At 36.6% G+C, this 22,778-nt stretch overlaps 1 protein-coding gene across 3 annotated transcripts in view; it reads left to right on the top strand.

The window, feature by feature from the left end:
* LOC121374309 (protein Hook homolog 3-like) overlaps nt 1–22,778 on the top strand; it is a 71,201-nt gene that overhangs the window by 40,307 nt on the left and 8,116 nt on the right. Inside the window, exons 15-22 of one of the 3 annotated variants that reach the window (XM_041501366.1) lie at nt 484–648; nt 2,309–2,454; nt 4,713–4,853; nt 5,481–5,784; nt 9,153–9,251; nt 14,375–14,446; nt 17,043–17,203; nt 22,469–22,494. In XM_041501366.1, coding sequence (XP_041357300.1) covers nt 484–648; nt 2,309–2,454; nt 4,713–4,853; nt 5,481–5,784; nt 9,153–9,251; nt 14,375–14,446; nt 17,043–17,203; nt 22,469–22,494 — 1,114 coding nt within the window. The other 2 variants (XM_041501367.1, XM_041501368.1) reach the window with 2 other exon arrangements.

Here is a 22,778-nt window from a genome sequence, read left to right on the forward strand (position 1 = left end):
GTAGTGTCTCATTGTGTTTATAGGAGGCTCGTAAAGTGTCTCATTGTGTTTGTAGGAGGCTCGTAAAGTGTCTCATTGTGTTTGTAGGAGGCTCGTAAAGTGTCTGATTGTGTTTGTAGGAGGCTAGTAAAGTGTGATTGTGTTTGTAGGAGGCTTGTAAAGTGTCTGTGTTTGTAGGAGGCTCGTAAAGAGTCATTGTGTTTGTAGGAGGCTCATAAAGTGTGATTGTGTTTGTAGAAGGCTCGTAAAGTGTCTGATTGTGTTTGTAGGAGGCTCGTAAAGTGTCTCATTGTGTTTGTTGGAGGCTCGTAAAGAGTGATTGTGTTTGTAGGAGGCTCGTAAAGAGTCTCATCGTGTTTGTAGGAGGTGCATAAAGCGATTGTGTTTGTAGGAGGCTCATAAAGAGTCCTATTGTTTGTAGGAGGCTCGTAAAGTGTGATTGTGTTTGTAGGAGGCTCGTAAAGTATCTCATTGTGTTTGTAGGAGGCTCGTAAAGTGTCTTCGTTGAAGCAGCAGCTGGAGGTATACAAGATCCAGGCCCACGAGTTACAGAACAAGGTGGCCGACGAGATCAAGCGAGCAGACAAGGCCGAGTTTGAACTGAAGCGTGGACAGGAGAAGATGGGAGCACTCGTCAGGGAGAAGGAAGTGAGTGTTGTCACGACAACAGAATGTGTCCACTTTAACTGGCAGTAACATGATACTTAGTTCCAGGGAATGAAGTGTCATGATATTTATATAAAGCAAATCGGGTTCATGGTTACTGAGTTTCAGGGAATGAAGTGTCGTATTTATGTTTATATAAAGCAAATCAGGTTCATGGTTAGTGAGATTCATGTCAGCCTTTTGTGTTCCATGACTATCTTACTCGTGCAAATAAAAAAAGAGCTTTTAGTTGCTGATAAAAAATAGTACCATTCTTTATCGAGGTTAGGTATCACAATGACCACATATTAAACACCTGATTAGTCCCATATTAATCAACGTGTTATTTTAACTCGCTTTCCTTTCCTTTAATCAGCGGAGATAAACAAGAAAGTCAAATGTACGCAATTACAATATATTAGTCACCTGGGCCCCGTTCACAAAGCAATCTTAGCACTACTATTGCCGGAAATACCTACCATCGTGACTGAAAAGGTTTTCTACGATCGCCAGCCCGTTCCACGACGTGGCGTAGCTTACTATTGCCAGAAATACCTACCATCGTGACTGAAAAGGTTTTCTACGATCGCCAGCCCGTTCCACGACGTGGCGTAGCTTACTATTGCCGGAAATACCTACCATCGTGACTGAAAAGGTTTTCTACTATCGCCAGCCCGTTCCACGACGTGGCGTAGCTTACTATTGTCGTAAATACTGTGAAAATTTACAATAGGTACAAGGCAGTTGTAAGTCACTAACGTAGATGTCAAATGGCAATCAAATACTGTATTGGTAACAACTGTAAGTCAAGGAGGATATTGTTAAAACCTGTGAAAAAATGGAATAAAATCAGTTTGAACCAACAAAACTGAACTGGGCGTTTATTACGTCACATCATTGCATATAAAAATAATTTTGCACGTGTGTTGCCCGCATTCGTCTCCCTATAGAAGGAACCTTTATTTAGTTTTTTTGTCTTTCTTCAATATGCCACAATTAAGTCATTTTGGAGGTGCAAGTGTGATGGTATTGGGTGCAATCAATAGAGATTTTTGGCCACCGCTACATGCTACATTGACAATATCCTAAGGCCGGTGCCTTTGCCCTTATTGCAACAACATGGTGGAATTAGATGACTTATCTTTCAACAGGATAACACCAGACCCCACACTGCCAGACTCACCCAGGTGAAAAACATTTTAGGCCATACTACCTTCACACAAAAATATGGGAGATAACTCATGTCTTATGCATTCGGCAATTATCGCTTAGCAAATAAACTGACAAAGTTACTTCATGGATGTCCGATACCAATGAATACATTCTGAAAAGTCCGTAAGCAATTTATTATTTAACGAATTTGCACTTCTTTGCAAAAAAGATTTGAATCATTAAAGGGGTACCTACAACTACTGTACGGTTGCTTTGTGGAACGGCTGTAAAGTTTACAGTGCCAGTTGTAAAACTCACCTTAAGTCATTACAGTTAACCTTAGCTACAATTCTTTTGTGGAACAGAGCCCAGGTTAGTCCCATGTTAGCAGACGCCTGTTGCGCGGTTGGTGTGGGATCAATCCCTGTTGGTTGGACCATTGGGCTAATTCTCATTTCAGCAAGTTCACCACCAGAGTGTTATTAAACTGACTTTCCTTTCCTTTAATCAGCGGATTGGAGCTGAGCGTGACTCCCTGGTGGAGATGAATGAGGAACTCAAGTGTACACAGCTGCAGAACGTCCCAGGCATCGGGGTTGGGGGCAGCGACGCCCACCTTGCAGTCAACGACATGCTGACAGCACCACCAGAACTCAAGTAGGTAGACTTACTAACGTTCAAGGGTTTTAATATATGGTGTTTAAGGACCATGTTGCTGAAGACAGCTTTGTGAATTGAGTCCCATGCTCTGTATTCATAAAGACCGGCTTCGGTGGCGTTGTGGTTAGGCCATCGGTCTACAGGCTGGTAGGTACTGGGTTCGCATCCCAGTCGAGGTATGGGATTTTTAATCCAGATACCGACTCCAAACCCTGAGTGAGTGCTCTGCAAGGCTCAATGGGTAGGTGTAAAACCACTTGCACCGACCAGTGATCCATAACTGGTTCAACAAAGGCCATGGTTTGTGCTATCCTGCCTGTGGGAAGCGCAAATAAAAGATCCCTTGCTGCTTGTCATAAAAGAGTAGCCTATGTGGCGACAGCGGGTTTCCTCTAAAAAACTGTCAGAATGACCATATGTTTGACGTCCAATAGCCGATGATATGATAAAAAATCAGTGTGCTCTAGTGGTGTCGTTAAATAAAACAAACTTTACTTTTACTTTTTACTGTATTCATAAACGTACATAAGTCAAGGTATATTACTTACAAATGTATCTGTGTACTTTAAGTGTGTAGTTAAATATCGGACATTGACATAAATATGTTTATGAATACAGAGCCTTGTGTATGTACAGAATTTTAAAAGTATATTATTGTTATTGATAATGGCACACATAATTTAATGTTAGTGTAATTAACATTAGAATTACATCAACTAATGCCTGTAATAGCCTGTAAACGGGTTCCTTTTTATCACATGTTTTATTGACGTAACAGCTGTCAACTTATGTACTGATGACTAGGTTGTGTGTTTACACAGATAAATAGAGCATACTACATGAGCGGCCGTTAGATACCATTTATCTTAAAATAAGTTGTTTAAAAACGTATCAAATGAGCGAAAGCGATTTTGATACCATTTTTAAACGAGTTGTTAAATAAATGGTATCTAACGGACACGAATGTAGTATTCTATTTCTTACATATATTTAGTAAACAGTTTTTAAATGCCTTTTCCAACTAAAAGCTATGTACAACCATAGCGCTTGTGCGTCACAAAGTCAATTTCAGGTTAACCTGTACGTCAATCTTATTAAAATTAGCTCCACTGGTTAATTACTATTACCTGTGGATCTAACAGCACCCCGTTGGAGCTCTTATCCAGTTAACCTTTCATTCGACCAATCAAAACCTTGCAAAATCATGCCAGTGATTTGAAAAGAATTTGAAAACATTCGGGGTTATGCCGAGGGTATATGAAATAATTTTGGTGAATTGCAAAGTATGCCGAAAACTAATTTCAATATAAAATTTTATATAAAATTTGTTTCAAGATAAAAAAAAAAAAAAAACGTGATGGTATAGCCATAAAATCTGTTTATACTAGGTACAATTCAGAGTTTATTACTGCACTTTTCCTCTTGTTTTCTAATGTTGAAATAGACCAACAAGTTCGCCTATTACATAAATAGTCTAGATCGATATTTTTAGAATTTGTATGCTCCCGAATAACACTATAGAAGGCAAAGTGTAATTGGTCGATATTTAAATTGTTATTTATAGATGAAATGTCACCTGGACATGGGAGTCCACGCAATGCTGTTAGATCTACTGGTAGCCCAGTAGATCTAATTTTAATTAGATTGCTTGTACGTCACAGAGTGATCTATTTGACCATGATTATTTTTTCATTGGATGGGATGGCATTGATGACCTGGTCATCACCTAGGAGTAGCCATTTGTATGTCTTTAAAATGTTATGACACATATGTGTGTTAACGGGTGTGTGAGAAGCTGTGATGGGTGGTTTACTTGAGTTTAGACTCACTACTTGTTTTGTTGTTTACTAAGGACACTGTTGTGTTTACTGATGACTGTTGTGTGTTTACTGATGACTGTTATGTGTTTACTGATGACTGTTGTGTTTACTGCTGACTTGTGTTTACTGATGACTGTTGTGTGTTTACTGATGACTGTTGTGTTTACTGATCACTGTTGTATGTTTACTGATGACTTGCATTTTACTGATGACTGTTGCATGTTTACTGATGACTTGTATGTTTACTGATGACTGTTGTGTTCACTGATGACTGTTGTGTGTTTACTGATGACTTGTGTGTTTACTGATGACTGTTGTGTGTTTACTGATGACTGTTGTGTGTTTACTGATTACACTTGTGTGTTTACTGATGACTTGTTTGTTCACTGATGACTCTGTTGTGTGTTCACTGATTACACTGTTGTGTGTTTACAGAGAGAAGCTGTTGCGGCTGGAACACGAGAACAAGATGTTGAAGATGGGCACACTGGGCGACCACGATAAACAGACAGAGGGTCTGCAGTCGTTACTGGACGATGCGACCGGCAGGAAGAACGAACTAGAGACAGAAGTCAGGTGAGTGGCTGGTAGTGAGGTACTGATGTGGAATAGAGAAAAAGAGTAATAATGTGTAAATACACTGTCTGTCAGTGGATAACAAACATACAACCTTTGGCATACCTTAATTAACCTGGAGAGTCCAACCACGATGCTTCATTTATTACTTGTTTTTCATCAGGTCTCCAAGACAAAGAGTCTAGGCTTTTGGATTTATCCTCCAATGCTAAATAACTTTAAAATAGAGTATTCCATTTTGTTAGTCACAGTGACAGGGTTAGCTATGGGCGAGTAGAACATTTTGTCAGATTATCTATTAACCGTCAGAAATATCAGAAACCCAGTTACAAACAAGATATCAATTACAATGTAAAAAATATTTCGCATCATTAAAATAAAATTTGCCATTTTAAACCAAATAAAAAAAATAAAAAATTAGCAGTTCGTGAATTTGGAGAGTGATAGAGGGGGACCTGACAGAATACTATGAATCTCCAGGCCCTCTTTTACAAAGCTATCTTGGCCTTGAGATCACTGTAAGTGCATACAGTAGCTTTGTAAGATGGGGCTCGGGACTGTGTAACAGGTAAATCGAACACATACTTTGATTTATGATTCTATTTCTACTGTATGTGATTTTTACAGGATTGGCAACCAGAGAATTTTAGAACTGGAAGCCCAGCTGGAAGACTTGCACAACAGTAAACTTTCGTCAGTGTCGGACACACAGGTGTCTGAACTGCACACAAACATTCGTGAACTCATGTCTAAAGTGTCTGAGCGTGACTCGCAGATCGACCGACAGAGGCAGCAGGTGGAGGAGTTGGAGAAGCAGGTGGGGGCGGAGGCGCGGAGGCGGGAACACCTGCAGGACGAGCTGCGCAGGAAGGACGAACAGATGGCCTGCATGGAGGAGAAATACAAGAAATACTGTGACAAGGCCAGACAGGTGAGAGATAATACTGTGACAAGGCCAGACAGGTGAGAAACACTGTGACAAGGCCAGAGGCTCGCATAATACATATACTCTGTCAAAAAAGAAACACATAGGCGAAATATTCATGGAATTATCTCTTTAATACAAAGTGGCATAATTTGGTTATTTATGATCGTATCATAGTAAAATTTGACATGAATATGTGACAATGTTCTTGCTGTGGACTGACGGCTGTGGAGGCGTTTTCGTCACCAAACGGCGTCGCACGAGGGCGCTGAAATCAGTACTGTGTATGACCACCAGTAGCAGCAATCACTGTGCGACATCTCCTTGGCATAGACTGAATGAGTCTCTGAATCTGGGCATGTGGAATCCTAGCCCATTCTTCCTGCAGTGCATGTGACAGTTGTGGAAGCGTCTGAAGCTCCGGGTCATGCTGGCGTACACGTCTGTCCAGTTCGTCCCATAGATGTTCAATGGGGTTGAGATCTGGCAATCTTGATGGCCATGGCAGCACATTAATGTTCTCATTCTGTAGGAAATCCATTGTTACATGTGCCGTATGCAGCCTGGCATTGTCCTGCTAAAAGAGTTCTCTCTGTCGATCCAAAATGGGAAGCATATGACGGCGAAGAATTTCATCCCGGTAGCGTACAGCTGTCAAGTTGCCTTGTACGAACACAAGTTCACTCCTGCCGGTGTATGAGAAGGCTCCCCACATCATGACACTCCCTCCACTGAATCTGTCAACTTGGGCGACGCAGTTGTTGGCAAAATGTTCATTGCGGTGTCTGTAAACACATTGTCGTCCATCACGTCGCTGTAGAAGGAAACGTGACTTGTCACTTAACCATACTCGCTGCCAGTTTCCCAAGTTCCACCCCTGTACATTCGTGCACCAGTGAACACATTAATGTCGATGTTGACATCGCAGGACGAGCGCCAACATACGGTCTCCTAGCCTGTAAACCAGCTTCTCGAAGTCGGTTCCGAATGGTTTGTGCAGACACCCTTCTCAAACCAGGTATGCGTCCAGCAGTGTTTCTTGCTGTGGCAGTTCGATGACACAAGTGCAGAATCCGGATGTAGCGATCTTGTCCTGCATTTGTTACGCAAGGTTTTTCACTTCTGGGCCGGTCTTCAGCTGATTGAAACTGCGGCCTATTCCAATGTTTCAATTTGGCAGGCTTAGTCTTGGCATTTTGTAACTCGTCTACATCGAAATGGAAATGAGGCATAATTGCGAGCATTGCAGCTTTAAATACCCATCACTACCCCAATCTTTTCCCCCCGAGGTTCATGTGACTAAATCGGACTATTTCATGCCGATTTCCTGCAATTGTCGCACAATGTGCCACAACGTGTGTTAAATTTGTTTTAGGGTGCATTTGGGCATGCTGTCCCATTCCAGGAACATTAACAAACATGGTCATTCAGCAAACACAATATTTTGTAAAATCAAACACTTTTTTTCTTTCCCTATCACCTATGTGTTTCTTTTTTGACAGAGTATATATATATATATATGTATATTTATCATATAGTATCTTACATTTTCAATGCAATCAAAGCATGTGATATTTTTCAGATCACATACTATAAGAATTTGATAACTTTGCAAATTAGATGTAAATTCGTCGGTCTCGGCACTAGGTTTATTGACATTTAAGCACATGTACTTGGGTGACACTCCATGATTGACATACATGTGTATGCATTCATAGTCATCAAATAAAAACATTTCAATGGCAATTTGACACTGAAAGCTGTCCAGCGTTCAGAAAACAAAAAACGTTAGGCATAACTTTATTTTAATGTAAGGACATCCAAAATTACGTCATTCGAGTTTGACGTCATTTCCATTAAAAAATCCACCGCGCCACATATTCTTACGTCATTTGAATATCTAGTAATGGCGGACTGGAATTAAAGTTGCGTGTACAGTTTACAAAAACACGTATTAAGCTTGAGCTTATATGATAAAGAGATTATTACCCTTGTGTATTTCGATATAATATATTAGGAATAAAAATAATGTATTATGTTCGCCAGAGGCTCACATAATACAATTTTTATTCCTAATATATGATATTGACGATACCGAAATACACGAGGGTAATAACCTCTCTCTCTCTCTCTCTCTCTCTCTCTCTCTCTCTCTCTCTCTCTCTCTCTCTCTCTCTCTCTCTCTCTCTCTATATATATATATATGCCATCACTGCTAGCTGCTATTGGATCAAGAAATGTGGGAGGGGCACAGTGAATAATTATGACTAACTCAAACAGACCATTGATTTGACATTGTCGCATTGATCTAAATTTAGACAAAGGGACTGGCACACTACAGCAGCCACACTGTTTTTTTACACTTATGTTGCATTTAAAATGAATTGATACGGTTGGGAACCAGTTAAACTGCTTGGCTATATTTGTTCTGAAACTTTGGAGTCATTAGGTTTTTAGGTTTTGAAAAAATATTTCTTGATGTAAAAGTGACTTATTGCAGAAAAAAACAAACAAAACAAACTATTCATATAAAGAACTGAAAACTTGTGGCTGATATTTGTATACAGACCGTGCATTCGACATTGTCGCGATGATCTAAATTTAGACAAAGAGACTGGCACACTACATGTACATCAGCCATACTGGTTTTTTACACTTAAGTTATGTTAAACATATTGATACGGTTGGGAACCAGTTAAACTTCTTGGCTATCTTCGTTTTGAACTTCGTAGTCGTTAGGTTTTTATATATTTAAAAAAAAAAAGATGTTTCATTGTAAATCGGTTGACATTGGAAAGATTTTATTTGGGAGTATTTTAGGTAAATATTGCATCAGGATTACTGCGTCATGTGAAACCCTGTAACTGGCCTGATTTTGGGGTTGTTTTTTTCATTTTGTAAGTAGTTTTAAGATCTTGTACACAGTTGGAAATTCTCTGATCAATTGAAGATAACTCCTTTATAGGTCTTAAGATGCCCATGATGAATAAATATTTGTGGATGAATGTCCGGAAGAAAATAAGGAAAATAATTTCTTTTTTTTTGTTTATTGGCTGTGCAAAAATAAATTCAAGTAACACATTTCGTTTTTGTATAGCCCATTATGTCCATGTAAATGTGCCCTAAATTTAGCATATGACGAAACGATGGTTCCTGAAATTTGTTTATGTCTGTTATCAATCGTAGTGGGACTAGTAACAGGTTTAGGGTTTTCTTTGGTATTCCTTTTTAAATGTGCAACCAGAAAACAACCACTTAAAGTGGAGTAACTTTGTAAATCCTGCTGTTAAAAATCTTTTTTGTTAAGTATGCCATAATGTCTAGTTTTCACTGATTGCTGTTTGCTTTTCGTAATGTTTTTATTTGTTTAACAGGTCATTCTGGGTCTTCAGTCTAGTCAAGGAAATACACCCGAGGTGGAGATGTTGAGGAAACAGCTGATAGAGAAAGATAATTATATAGAACACTTACAGGTGAAAGATAATCATATAGAACACTTACAGGTCACAGAAAGATAATTATATAAAACACTTACAGGTGACAGAAAGATAATTATATAGAACACGTAAGGTGACAGAAAGATAATTATATAGAACAAGTAAGATGACAGAAAGATAATTATATAGAACACGTAAGATGACAGAAAGATAATTATATAGAACACGTAAGATGACAGAAAGATAATTATATAGAACACTACAGGTGACTGAGAAAGATAATCATATAAAACATTTACAGGTGACAGAGAAAGATAATTATATAAAATGCTTACAGGTGACAGAAAGATAATTATATAAAACATTTACAGGTGACAGAGAAAGATAATTATATAGAACACTTACGGGTGACAGAAAGATAATCATATAGAACACTTACAGGTGACAGAAAGATAATTATATAGAACACGTAAGGTGACAGAAAGATAATTATATAGAACGCTTACAGGTGACGGAGGAAGATAATCATATGAAACACTTACAGGTGACAGAAAGATAATTATATAGAACACGTAAGGTGACAGAGAAAGATAATTATATAGAACGCTTACAGGTGACAGAGAAAGATAATCATATAGAACACTTACAGGTGACAGAAAGATAATTATATAGAACACTTACAGGTGACAGAAAGATAATTATATAGAACGCTTACAGGTGATAGAGAAAGATAATCATATAGAACACTTACAAGTGACAGAAAAATAATTATATAGAACACTTACAGGTGACAGAAAGATAATTATATAGAACTCTTACAGGTGATAGAGAAAGATAATTATATAGAACACTTACAGGTGACAGAAAGATAATTACTGTAAATCATGTAATTAATACGTCATGATATTATTGCGTCCATACATGAGTGAACAAAAATGCGTATTTTTATTAATGCGTCGGGCAAAAGTCCACATCACATAAAAACCACAGTTGTGTTGTTGTTATATTGTTTGGGCTTCATCTTTCATGTTAAAAGAAGTCAGTAGTTGTTTTCACAGCTACTACATAACCTGAAGCTAATCGCATGGTGGGTCGACCAGGAAGCCCTAATTACTTAAAGTAGTGTAATTAGTATAACTACACCTTATTGTTAAGGGTATGCCTCGCACTTTTGTGTGGTGATTGCTTCTAATTAATCCACCAGTAGGAATAAAAGGTAAACGGGTCGCTATTACAGGGCACAATATTTAATGCGAACGCAGACGTATTATTCTAACAAATGTTTTAGACTGATTTTATACACTTGATGCGCAGCACAGGAATAGATGTTAACAAATGCGATATATTGCAACAGTGACAACTTGCGACCAGTCTAAATTAAATGCCATGTATGGAGTCGAGCCAAATGGTTTGAAGAAATACGCACGGATTGTTGGTTACGGTTATATAATTTTCTACTGTTTCATTTTTAAAGGAATATATTTAGTAATAAAATTTGTTGATTATAATTTTACAAATTTTCAAAACAGTTTACATGTATACAGTAATCCAGAAGTGTAAGAAAATTTGAAAAATACTCACATCGCAAAATGAGCTTTTTAAAAACAAAACATTTGGAACATCACTGTATTATATAACCGCTATGATATTCCAGGAAAGTGAAAATAGAATGGCAACATCGAAACGAAAGAAAGATTCTTGACGTATTCACAAAAAGACGTTTAACAAAAAAAATAATTGTATTTTGTTTCATCTTTATATTATAAAAGTTTTATTTTATTTAGAAGTATTATAGTAAAATCCTGCACATTTTTTGTATTGCAAATGAGACTAAACAAAATGCGTCTATGTGTTCGCCACATTTTTCGCATTAATTACTTGCTCGCATTAATTTCATGATTTACAGTACATAGAACACTTACAAGTGTTAGAAAGATAATTATATAGAACACTTACAGGTGACAGAGAAAGATAATTATATAGAACACTTACAGGTCATAGAGAAAGATAATTATATAGAACACTTACAGGTGACAGAGAAAGATAATTATATAAAACACTTACAGGTGACAGAGAAAGATAATTATATAAAACACTTACAGGTCACAGAAAGATAATCATATAGAACACTTACAGGTGACAAAGAAAGATAATTATATAGAACACTTACAGGTGACAGAGAAAGATAATTATATAGAATGCTTACAGGTGACAGAAAGATAATTATATAGAACGCTTACAGGTGACAGAGAAAGATAATTATATAGATGCTTACAGGTGACTTACAGGTGACAGAGAAAGATAATTATATAGAATGCTTACAGGTGACAGAAAGATAATTATATAGAACACTTACAGGTGACAGAGAAAGATAATTATATAGAACGCTTACAGGTGACAGAAAGATAATTATATAGAACGCTTACAGATGACAGAGAAAGATAATTATATAGAACGCTTACAGGTGACAGAAAGATAATTATATAGAACGCTTACAGATGACAGAGAAAGATAATTATATAGAACACTTACAGGTGACAGAAAGATAATTATATAGAACACGTAAGGTGACAGAAAGATAATTATATAGAACACTTACAGGTGACAGAGAAAGATAATTATATAGAACACTTACGGGTGACAGAAAGATAATTATATAGAACACTTACAGGTGACAGAGAAAGATAATTATATAAAACACTTACAGGTGACAGAGAAAGATAATTATATAAAACACTTACAGGTCACAGAAAGATAATCATATAGAACACTTACAGGTGACAAAGAAAGATAATTATATAGAACACTTACAGGTGACAGAGAAAGATAATTATATAGAATGCTTACAGGTGACAGAAAGATAATTATATAGAACGCTTACAGGTGACAGAGAAAGATAATTATATAGAATGCTTACAGGTGACAGAAAGATAATTATATAGAACGCTTACAGGTGACAGAGAAAGATAATTATATAGAACGCTTACAGGTGACAGAAAGATAATTATATAGAACGCTTACAGATGACAGAGAAAGATAATTATATAGAACGCTTACAGGTGACAGAAAGATAATTATATAGAACGCTTACAGATGACAGAGAAAGATAATTATATAGAACACTTACAGGTGACAGAAAGATAATTATATAGAACACGTAAGGTGACAGAAAGATAATTATATAGAACACTTACAGGTGACAGAGAAAGATAATTATATAGAACATTTACAGGTGACAGAAAGATAATTATATAGAACACTTACAAGTGACAGAGAAAGATAATTATATAGAACACTTACAGGTGACAGAGAAAGATAATTATATAGAACACTTACGGGTGACAGAAAGATAATTATGTAGAACACTTACAAATGACAGATAAAGATAATTATATAGAACACTTACGGGTGACAGAAAGATAATTATATAGAACACTTACAGGTGACAGAGAAAGATAATTATATAGAACACTTACAGGTGATAGAGAAAGATAATTATATAGAACGCTTACAGGTGATAGAGAAAGATAATCATATAGAACACTTACAAGTGACAGAAAAATAATTATATAGAACACTTACAGGTGACAGAAAGATAATTATATAGAACTCTTACAGGTGATAGAGAAAGATAATTATATAGAACACTTACAGGTGACAGAAAGATAATTACTGTAAATCATGTAATTAATACGTCATGATATTATTGCGTCCATACATGAGTGAACAAAAATGCGTATTTTTATTAATGCGTCGGGCAAAAGTCCACATCACATAAAAACCACAGTTGTGTTGTTGTTATATTGTTTGGGCTTCATCTTTCATGTTAAAAGAAGTCAGTAGTTGTTTTCACAGCTACTACATAACCTGAAGCTAATCGCATGGTGGGTCGACCAGGAAGCCCTAATTACTTAAAGTAGTGTAATTAGTATAACTACACCTTATTGTTAAGGGTATGCCTCGCACTTTTGTGTGGTGATTGCTTCTAATTAATCCACCAGTAGGAATAAAAGGTAAACGGGTCGCTATTACAGGGCACAATATTTAATGCGAACGCAGACGTATTATTCTAACAAATGTTTTAGACTGATTTTATACACTTGATGCGCAGCACAGGAATAGATGTTAACAAATGCGATATATTGCAACAGTGACAACTTGCGACCAGTCTAAATTAAATGCCATGTATGGAGTCGAGCCAAATGGTTTGAAGAAATACGCACGGATTGTTGGTTACGGTTATATAATTTTCTACTGTTTCATTTTTAAAGGAATATATTTAGTAATAAAATTTGTTGATTATAATTTTACAAATTTTCAAAACAGTTTACATGTATACAGTAATCCAGAAGTGTAAGAAAATTTGAAAAATACTCACATCGCAAAATGAGCTTTTTAAAAACAAAACATTTGGAACATCACTGTATTATATAACCGCTATGATATTCCAGGAAAGTGAAAATAGAATGGCAACATCGAAACGAAAGAAAGATTCTTGACGTATTCACAAAAAGACGTTTAACAAAAAAATAATTGTATTTTGTTTCATCTTTATATTATAAAAGTTTTATTTTATTTAGAAGTATTATAGTAAAATCCTGCACATTTTTTGTATTGCAAATGAGACTAAACAAAATGCGTCTATGTGTTCGCCACACTTTTCGCATTAATTACTTGCTCGCATTAATTTCATGATTTACAGTACATAGAACACTTACAAGTGTTAGAAAGATAATTATATAGAACACGTAAGGTGACAGAGAAAGATAATTATATAGAACACTTACAGGTCATAGAGAAAGATAATTATATAGAACACTTACAGGTGATAGAGAAAGATAATTATATAGAACACTTACAGGTCATAGAGAAAGATAATTATATAGAACACTTATGGGTGATAGAGAAAGATAATTATATAGAACACTTATAGAACAAATTGATGTTGACAGTTAATTTACAGCCCTGCCCTCAACCCACTCCCTATATGGCAGTCTTGTATAGAGTTTGGACGTGACAGTGTTTTTCTAGCAGACTCTTAGCGTTTTAGCCATTCTCATTGGAATTTGGAGATTAAATCATTAGTTGCATATGAAGAACAGAAGGAACCAAAAAACATGTAGGCCATTATATGTTTGAAGATGTGATTTATTTTTCAGAGAGACCATGATAAGGCAAAGGCAATTCGTGATCAGGAAGAAAAGTGTATGGTATCAGCTTGGTATAACTTGGTGAGTTTGTTTTAAAGAAATATAAAATTATATTAAACTACCATATCACATTTCTAACTGCTTGGATACTTGCACAATGAGTTGATATAGAACAATATCCCTACCTGTAAACCCCTCAATACCCCACCTGTAAGCCCCTCAATACCCCACCTGTAAACCCCTCAATGCCCCACCTGTAAGCCCCTCAATGCCCCACCTGTAAGCCCCTCAATGCCCCACCTGTCAGCCCCTCAATGCCCCACCTGTCAGCCCCTCAATACCCACCTATAAGCCCCTCAATACCCCATTTGTAAACCCCTCACTACCCCACCTGTAAACCCCTCACTGTCCCACCTGTAAACCCCTCAATACCCCACCTGTAAACCCCTTAATACCCCACCTGTAAACCCCTCAATACCCCACCTGTAAACGCCTTAATACCCACCTGTAAACTCCTCAATACCCCACCTGTAAACCCCTCAATACCCCATCTGTATTTCCCTCACTACCCCACCTGTAAACTCCTCAGTACCCCACCTGTAAACCCCACAATACCCCACCTGTAAACCCCTCATTACCCCACCTGTAAACCCCTCATTACCCCACCTGTAAACCCCTCAACACCCCACCTGTAAACCCCTCAATACTCCACCTGTAAACCCCTCAACACCCCACCTGTAAACCCCTCAACACCCCACCTGTAAACCCCTCAATACCCCATCTGTATTTCCATCACTACCCCACCTGTAAACTCCTCAATACCCCACCTGTAAACCCCACAATACCCCACCTGTAAACCCCACAATACCCCACCTGTAAACCCCTCATTACCCCACCTGTAAACCCCTCAATACCCCACCTGTAAACCCCTCACTATTCATCTCAGGGCGACCAACCTAATGGAAATATTTTTCCGGAATTTTCTGGTATTTTCATTTTTAAGTGCGCGAATGCCCCTTTCAAAGCAATAGTTTAAATCACGCGAAAACGCCATTTTCAAAAATATAAAAAATAATTGACATATTTAAACAATAACAACCAACGAGATACATAACAATAACATTTTTTATATTATTTATTGGAATGTTATGTATTCAATAATAAGAGTATAAATCAATCCACATAAGTGGCAGAATTTTTCTACTTCCTTTTTAAGCATAGCCCTACTTTATGGTTTGTCTATTAAAACATGCTAAATATATTTATCCCTGTCCCGAGTCAGACTCCCGATCCTATCGGAGGCCGGACTCGGGATAGGCGTGTTCGAAACCCTAGTGGTATATGGACACGTTAAACAAGTTACTAAGCTAAGCTAAGCTAAATATATTCATCAGTGTAAATAAAGTTACTATACCTAGTACAGCAATTAACAGCATTATCACACGCACACACGCACACACACAGACCAAACATAAAAAATCATCACAAAAAAAACCTAAACGCCCCACTGTATTAGCAAATAGTATAGTACAGTTTCACTCCCACCTACAGATTAGTAATAAAGTGACAAACTTGGGACCAATGTTATTTTTATGTAGGTACATTACCACATTTGCACTATTTCATCAGTGGGGTCAAACTAATTTGTGATTAACTGAATCAGGGACGAAATGTCTGGTACCCACATTTAGACTGGCTATCATTCTGCATTACGCTAACATTACTATTAGAGTAGCATATTTCGCGGAAAAATCTAACAATGGTTTGTAACATTTACATTTTTTATAGTTTAACTTACTTGAATAAAACAAGATCGGTAGGTATATTAATTAATTAATATTAATGTCATGAATGTGTCACAGATTACTGGTAGCCAAATAGTATTTTGTGAAATGTTGCACGTGAAAGCATAAGAAAAGAATTTAAGAAGAGAATTGTGGATCAGTTTCTTTCATTTTCGTACGATCACAAGTGTTCTGTTATATGTTCACGTTTTTACACACCATGACGAAGTTCCATACATCGCCAAAAAACCGATGTCTGCCCCGTAGTAATTACTATATGTTATTTGAAATATCTTTAAAATGAATACATAAACGACATAGCAAGTAAGACATTTAATACATGGCTTTAGTTTACTCGATTGTCAAAAACATTTTCATTGGTCGGCTGTTAACAAATGCAGCCAATAGACAAACGTCTTAGTAATAGCACGAAACAGTCGATAATACCAAGTTCAGGTTACAGTGGAGAATGCAGAATGATAAACTGTTTAATAAACTCGGGATTTAAAAATATAGAAAATTAAAAATATATTTAGAAATGGTTGCTTCAAAAAAAAAAAAAATGACAGCGAATTTGGAAAAAATTCCGGATATTTGGCATTAATTCCAGAATTCCGGATATGGGTTAAAAATTCCGGATTTTTCGGAAAATTCCGGAAAGTTGGTCGCCCTGTCATCTGCCTCATTTTTAACTCCCAGTTTTTACTACTGGCTTTATCACAATTCAGTGTCCATGGTGTAAATATATAATCAGTTATCTCCCCTTTGACTAATAAATTTCCTGTGCCTTTAGAACAAATATAGGATAAAAAAAAAATAATATACAATAAATGAGAAAAGCGACATTGTGATGTAGTTAGTGTTGAAAGATGAATTGTTGTTGGAATATTCAGGGCATGAAGATGCACCGCCAAGCTGCGGAGGAGAGACTGGCGAAGAAAGGATCAGTGGGTCAGTCGTTTCTAGCTCGTCAGCGCCAGGTGCACACGCGGCCAGGGCAGGTCCATACGCGGCCGGGTCAACCCCTCGTGACAGTCAGTCCAAACAGCACCAAGTAAGATCGTCTTGCTGCTCTCATAGATTTATACAGCTTTGTTAATGGGTTTTAGGTTGTAACATTTTTTACCAGATGAGAGACACTGGACTTTGTCAACAGTGTGGGTTTGTAAAGTCTCGGGATTTCACAGAAACAATTGTTTCCGGTAGGTAACAAGATCACAGAACTGAAAGTCTGTTACCTATTATCATGTAAAGTAATCCAACATTACCATAATTACCAAAAAAAGTTTCCCCATGAGTTCTGATGATCACAGGGCATGCACCGAAAACGTTTTTCTCATAAAATGTGAAATCCTGAGGCCTATGTTTTCATGGTGGGATGATATTTTTGTCTTTTCAGTCAATGAGTACTAGCAGATTATTAGTCATTAGTAAATTTTAAATATGGGTGCTATAATATTAGATGAAAATCTAAAGTTTTCTACTATTAATAAATTGAAATTTTTAATTTAGTTTTCAATACTAATTTGAACATCTATGTTGGTATAGTTATTTTTTTCTTACTGCATGCTACATATTTTCTATTTCGATACATAATATATAGCATGAAATATAAAAATAACTTTCTTTCTGTGTTTAGTTCTGTATCTGTAGTTTAGCTGTGGCATAGTAATAATGTATCGTTCATACTGGTCAAACAAGTGGATTGTTTTCTTTTTTATGTGGGATTTATATCTATTATTCAAGTTTATTTTTTGTTAATTTACTAAAAAAAAAAAAAAACATTTTTGTCAGTACCTGATGTTTCACAATACAGCTGCTGAATTTTATCTTATTTAACCCTTTTTAACCAGGGAGAAAAAAAAAAAATTGTTATGCATGAAAGACAGATATGTTTTTCTGAAAGTCAGTTTTAACTTCTGAAGAAATTTGTTTTTGTCACAAACGTCAGAATTGTTTTTTGTTTTTTTTTAACATCTTTGCAGGTTTTAATGAGAAAGTTTTTTTTCTTCAGATTATAATAATTATATTTTAAAACATCAAATTACTTTCTGACCTAACCATTAGTTTTGATGAATTGTTTTTTTTAAAATTTGATACTAAAACCAACTGAGATGATTTTGTTTATTGTTTTACTTCTTGTTCTTCCCTGTGATTAAATGGCCCAGCATTAAACTGTAACCTCTAAACTGTAACGTGTGTTTTACTCTTTCCAGTGTCTCCCTCAGTAATAGTAGTAGTATCGGCTCCTGATGACCTGTCACCACAGGTCGACGTCATGGCAACTGATGGATGATCTGTTAGTGTGGTCGTGTGAACGGCAGTGGTGCTACTCACTCTTGCATGCAGTTCTCGAGAAACTTAACACAGCTAGATCTCACCTTACCGCTGTTCTTGTAACATCTTTACTTAATTACCCCGTCACACAGTGGAGCGTCTAACGGTCTCCATTATAGCAGCTCTCCTCAGTGACACATTTTCTCCACATTGATGCCACAGTTTGGTAGACGTATTTTTATACTAAGAACAAAGCGATGAACAAGACTTCAACATGAAGGACTTGTACTTACCTCTAATGATCTGAGATTGTACAATGCAAATGTTTTATTAGTAAGACACTGGTGGACATGTTTGACAGACACAACATCCACCACCTAATTTTCATGTCTACAATTATACACCTCACTGCGCTCAGTAGAAATAGCCGCCTATGTTTCCGAATCAACCTACTTTCAAATATGTTAAACACCCTGGCAATTTGTATATAGAAAGTTTGGATAGTATGATATATACATTTCCTTATTAAATGTTTTCATAAGTGAGTGATGACGGTAAAACCCATCATTGAAGAAGTCTTTCATGTTAGAAATTGTGAGATTCGTAGTACGAATGGGTAGACAAAGATCTCGATTAGACAATCGTCCATATTGTCAAACTAATCACATCATCTTAAGAGGCAAGTCCTTCATGTAAGAAGGTCACTGTTTGCATCTGTATGAGGCAGGTTCTTCATGTAAGACGGTTGCTAGTGTCTTCTGTGTGCAATGTCTAAACAGGCAAGACCTTCATGTAAGTAAATTGCTAGTTGCTTCCATGTGCAAGAACAGTCATAAGACAATTCCTTCATGTAAGGATATTTACTTGCAGCTTCTGGTTTCATGAACCGTTGTTAGACAAGACATTCACTGTCACAGTATAAAATGTTAGATTCATCATTACACAAGACATTCACTTTCACAGTATAAAGTATTAAATCGCTCACGAAATGTGCACACGTTGAGATTCGGATCATCAATTTTAGATACAAGAGGTCAAATACAGATTGTGTGTGCATGCCTGCCTAGTCGTGTGCATGCATGCCTAGTTGTGTGCGTGCATGCCTGGTCGTGTGCATGCATGCCTGGTCGTGTGCATGCATGCCTGGTTGTGTGCGTGCCTAGTTGTGTGCATGCATGCCTGGGGCCTAATTCACTAAACTCTCGCAACTTTGCGATCTCGCAGTGCAATGCTAAAAGACTTACAAAGAGGATGCTTTGTTGTCTAGCAGAGCCTAAGAGACCTTTGTGAATAAGGCCCCTGGTCGTTTGCGTGCATGCCTGTTCGTGTGCGTGCATACCTACTTGTGTGCATGCATGTGTGGTTGTGTGCGTGCATACCTAGTTATGTGTGTTTACAAAGTGAATGGTCGAGTCTGTCAAACAGAACTGGTGTAGATATTAAAAGAGGGTCATTGTTAAATACCGCAGTGGTGAAAATACATTGTTCTTTCAGATAATTGTTGTGTTAAGATTTGTAATACTCACTTATATGTCTGGCTGTGGTTTATTTACACATATTATGCTTGAGTGTGGGTTTCTGCTTTAATATTATGTATAAAGTCTGAAGCAGCTGTGTGTATTACAGTAGTCATCCAATCTGTATTATTTAGAATTTGTCACATATTGAACATATTTAATCTTCAATAAATACAACTTGGGGTTTTAATGCTTTGGGGTAATGGCATTCCATCATTTGCTAAGCTATGTTAAGGGACAATTTTTTTTTTTTTTGTGGGTGACAGATAATATTTATAAAACATCAACACATGCACAAAAAACACCCCTAACCTCGTCTATTTATGGGGGTCGTAATAAACTTTGAGAAGTAATTTGTTTATTTTTACTATAAGGGGAGTGTAGCCTTATAAGAGGCAGGAATTTTCCGGTTCACAGACTGTAGTACTGTAAACCTGTCTGGCTTTCCTCTTTATGCTGTTTACTTACATGCTTAAAAAACTCAAACATTCTGTACTGTGCAACTTGTATGTATATATGTTTTTGTAAGGGTACTATAGCCACAGATGCATGCTTTATTTAATGGTGTAGTTAAAACAGATTTGGTCATGGGTCTTGTTTGTTACATACATTTTATAGTTAATGCCCAACAATACCAGAGGTTGTCACAGCTTTAAGAAAGTCATCAATGTCTGAAATTATCATTTCCAGGGCCTTGTTTTACGAAACGATGTTAATACTAAGATCACCGTAAATGCTTACGGTAGTTGTGCACTTAAGGTGATCTTAGCACTAAGATTGCTTCATAAAATGGGGCCCAGGACATGGAAAGTTTTGAGAAAATGCTAGTTTTACCTGTGGGTGTGCAGACATCCAGAAAATGCTAGTTTTACCTGTGGGTATGCAGACATCAAGAAAATGCTAGTTTTACCTGTGGATGTGCAGACATCTAGCAAAAATTGTGATTGCAGAAATATGTACATTGGAGAATTGAAGATATTAATTTCACAAGTTTACTTATTAGGTAAACTAACGGTGAATGTGTTGTTGATGCCTATGACCAGATCTGTGTAAGAACTAACATAGTATTTGTGTTAAGCCTAGATCACATTATACGACGCAACTCAAATGTCTAGTTGAGTCACGACGTGTAGTGTGTATTGAAAAAACCTCATCTGGAACTGATTTGTAGTGGGCTTGGTGGCATTTGACACAACTTAATGTTTGATCGCAGACGGTGGTCGTTGTATAGTGTGAACATGCCGCAGTTCATGACCTGACATGACTGTCCATTTAAGTTGCATCATCTAATGTGATTTAGGCATTAGAACTACATGGTTCTGTCACAATAATATTGGCTGCTTCTAGTTGAAACTCACACTGTCTTGTTGACAATATTCATTTCTATACGGCCACTGAGAGCTCGATTGACCTAGTTTCGATACAAACGGAGTAAAGTCTTCATGTAGTGTCTGGAACTCCGGCGGATATTGGATGATACTAGGTTTATAACGACCTGTTAGAGATGCATGTTTTAATTATCAGAATGCCTGACAGTTCATGTTGATCATGAACATAAACATTCTCTCATCTTCGATGACATTCAACATTTTCACTTATGGCATGCTGAACGAATTCGCAAATAGTTATATATTCAAATATACTTCTATGCCTATCTGGTGATAACTTAATATTTCAAAAGAGAATTGTAAATTTTAGACCGAAATGCCATGTATTCTTGTTAGACAGAAGTACCATACACTATTGCAAGAGGACCACAAACCTTTAACTGTGTGACAGGTTTGTTCTTTATTCTCTGTAATACGCAGTGTGGTATATGATCTATATGTCGCTCATCTGCTGGCATGTTGTTACAGTGTTTCTACTGTGTAATACGCAGTGTGGTATATGATCTATATGTCGCTCATCTGCTGGCATGTTGTTACAGTGTTTCTACTGTGTAATACGCAGTGTGGTATATGATCCGTATGTCGCTCATCTGCTGGCATGTTGTTGTTACAGTGTTTCTACTCTGTAATACGCAGTGTGGTATATGATCCGTATGTCACTCATCTGCTGATGTTGTTGTTACAGTGTTTCTACTCTCTAATACGCAGTGTGGTATATGATTGGTATGTCGCTCATCTACTGGCATGTTGTTTTTACAGTGTTTTTAAATTAACTCTACTTTTATTGATGTTAATGGATTTACGAACCACAAAATTGACTTGATAAATTTGACATATTTAAAATTGATTCTTTTTCCGATGTGTTTGATAAAATCAGATGATGTGTTCCTGTAATTATTGTGGAAGAATCAGCTGAATAAAATGCTTTATTATTTATGGTGGCATATTGATCTATGTTCCTGCTAAAATATTTAATTTTTTAAACTGAATTTGTAAATAAATATATAAAAAGTAATTTTGTAATTTTTAAAAACACTTTCTGTACATTATTAACTCAAAACTGTTTATAATGTTACAATATTCTTGAACTGTCACAGTATAAATTACAGAGTAAATATTTTGTACTTGTTTTTTCAGTTTTGTCTCAATTACTGCATACAACGGTATGTAAACATTATGTTATAGATATATTTGCATTTTATTAGGTTGGGTTGTTTAATGTCAGCAGACCTTTTGAGAACCTATTTACTGTACTCCAGTTCTAGATGTATTTATGCCTCCTCACTGTGATCATGTGGTCCATTGGTTAGAATACTCATCTGGGGTGCAATATGTCCTTGGTTTATTTCCTGACGTGGTGAATTGTTGTCATCATACAAAGATGATTTGTTTATAGTTAGGTTCTTCATCAGCTTGACAGAATTATTGAAGTAGAGATGGGTTGGGA

This window comes from Gigantopelta aegis, chromosome 6 (genome assembly GCF_016097555.1).
Source record: "Gigantopelta aegis isolate Gae_Host chromosome 6, Gae_host_genome, whole genome shotgun sequence".
Lineage (NCBI taxonomy): Eukaryota > Metazoa > Mollusca > Gastropoda > Neomphalida > Peltospiridae > Gigantopelta > Gigantopelta aegis.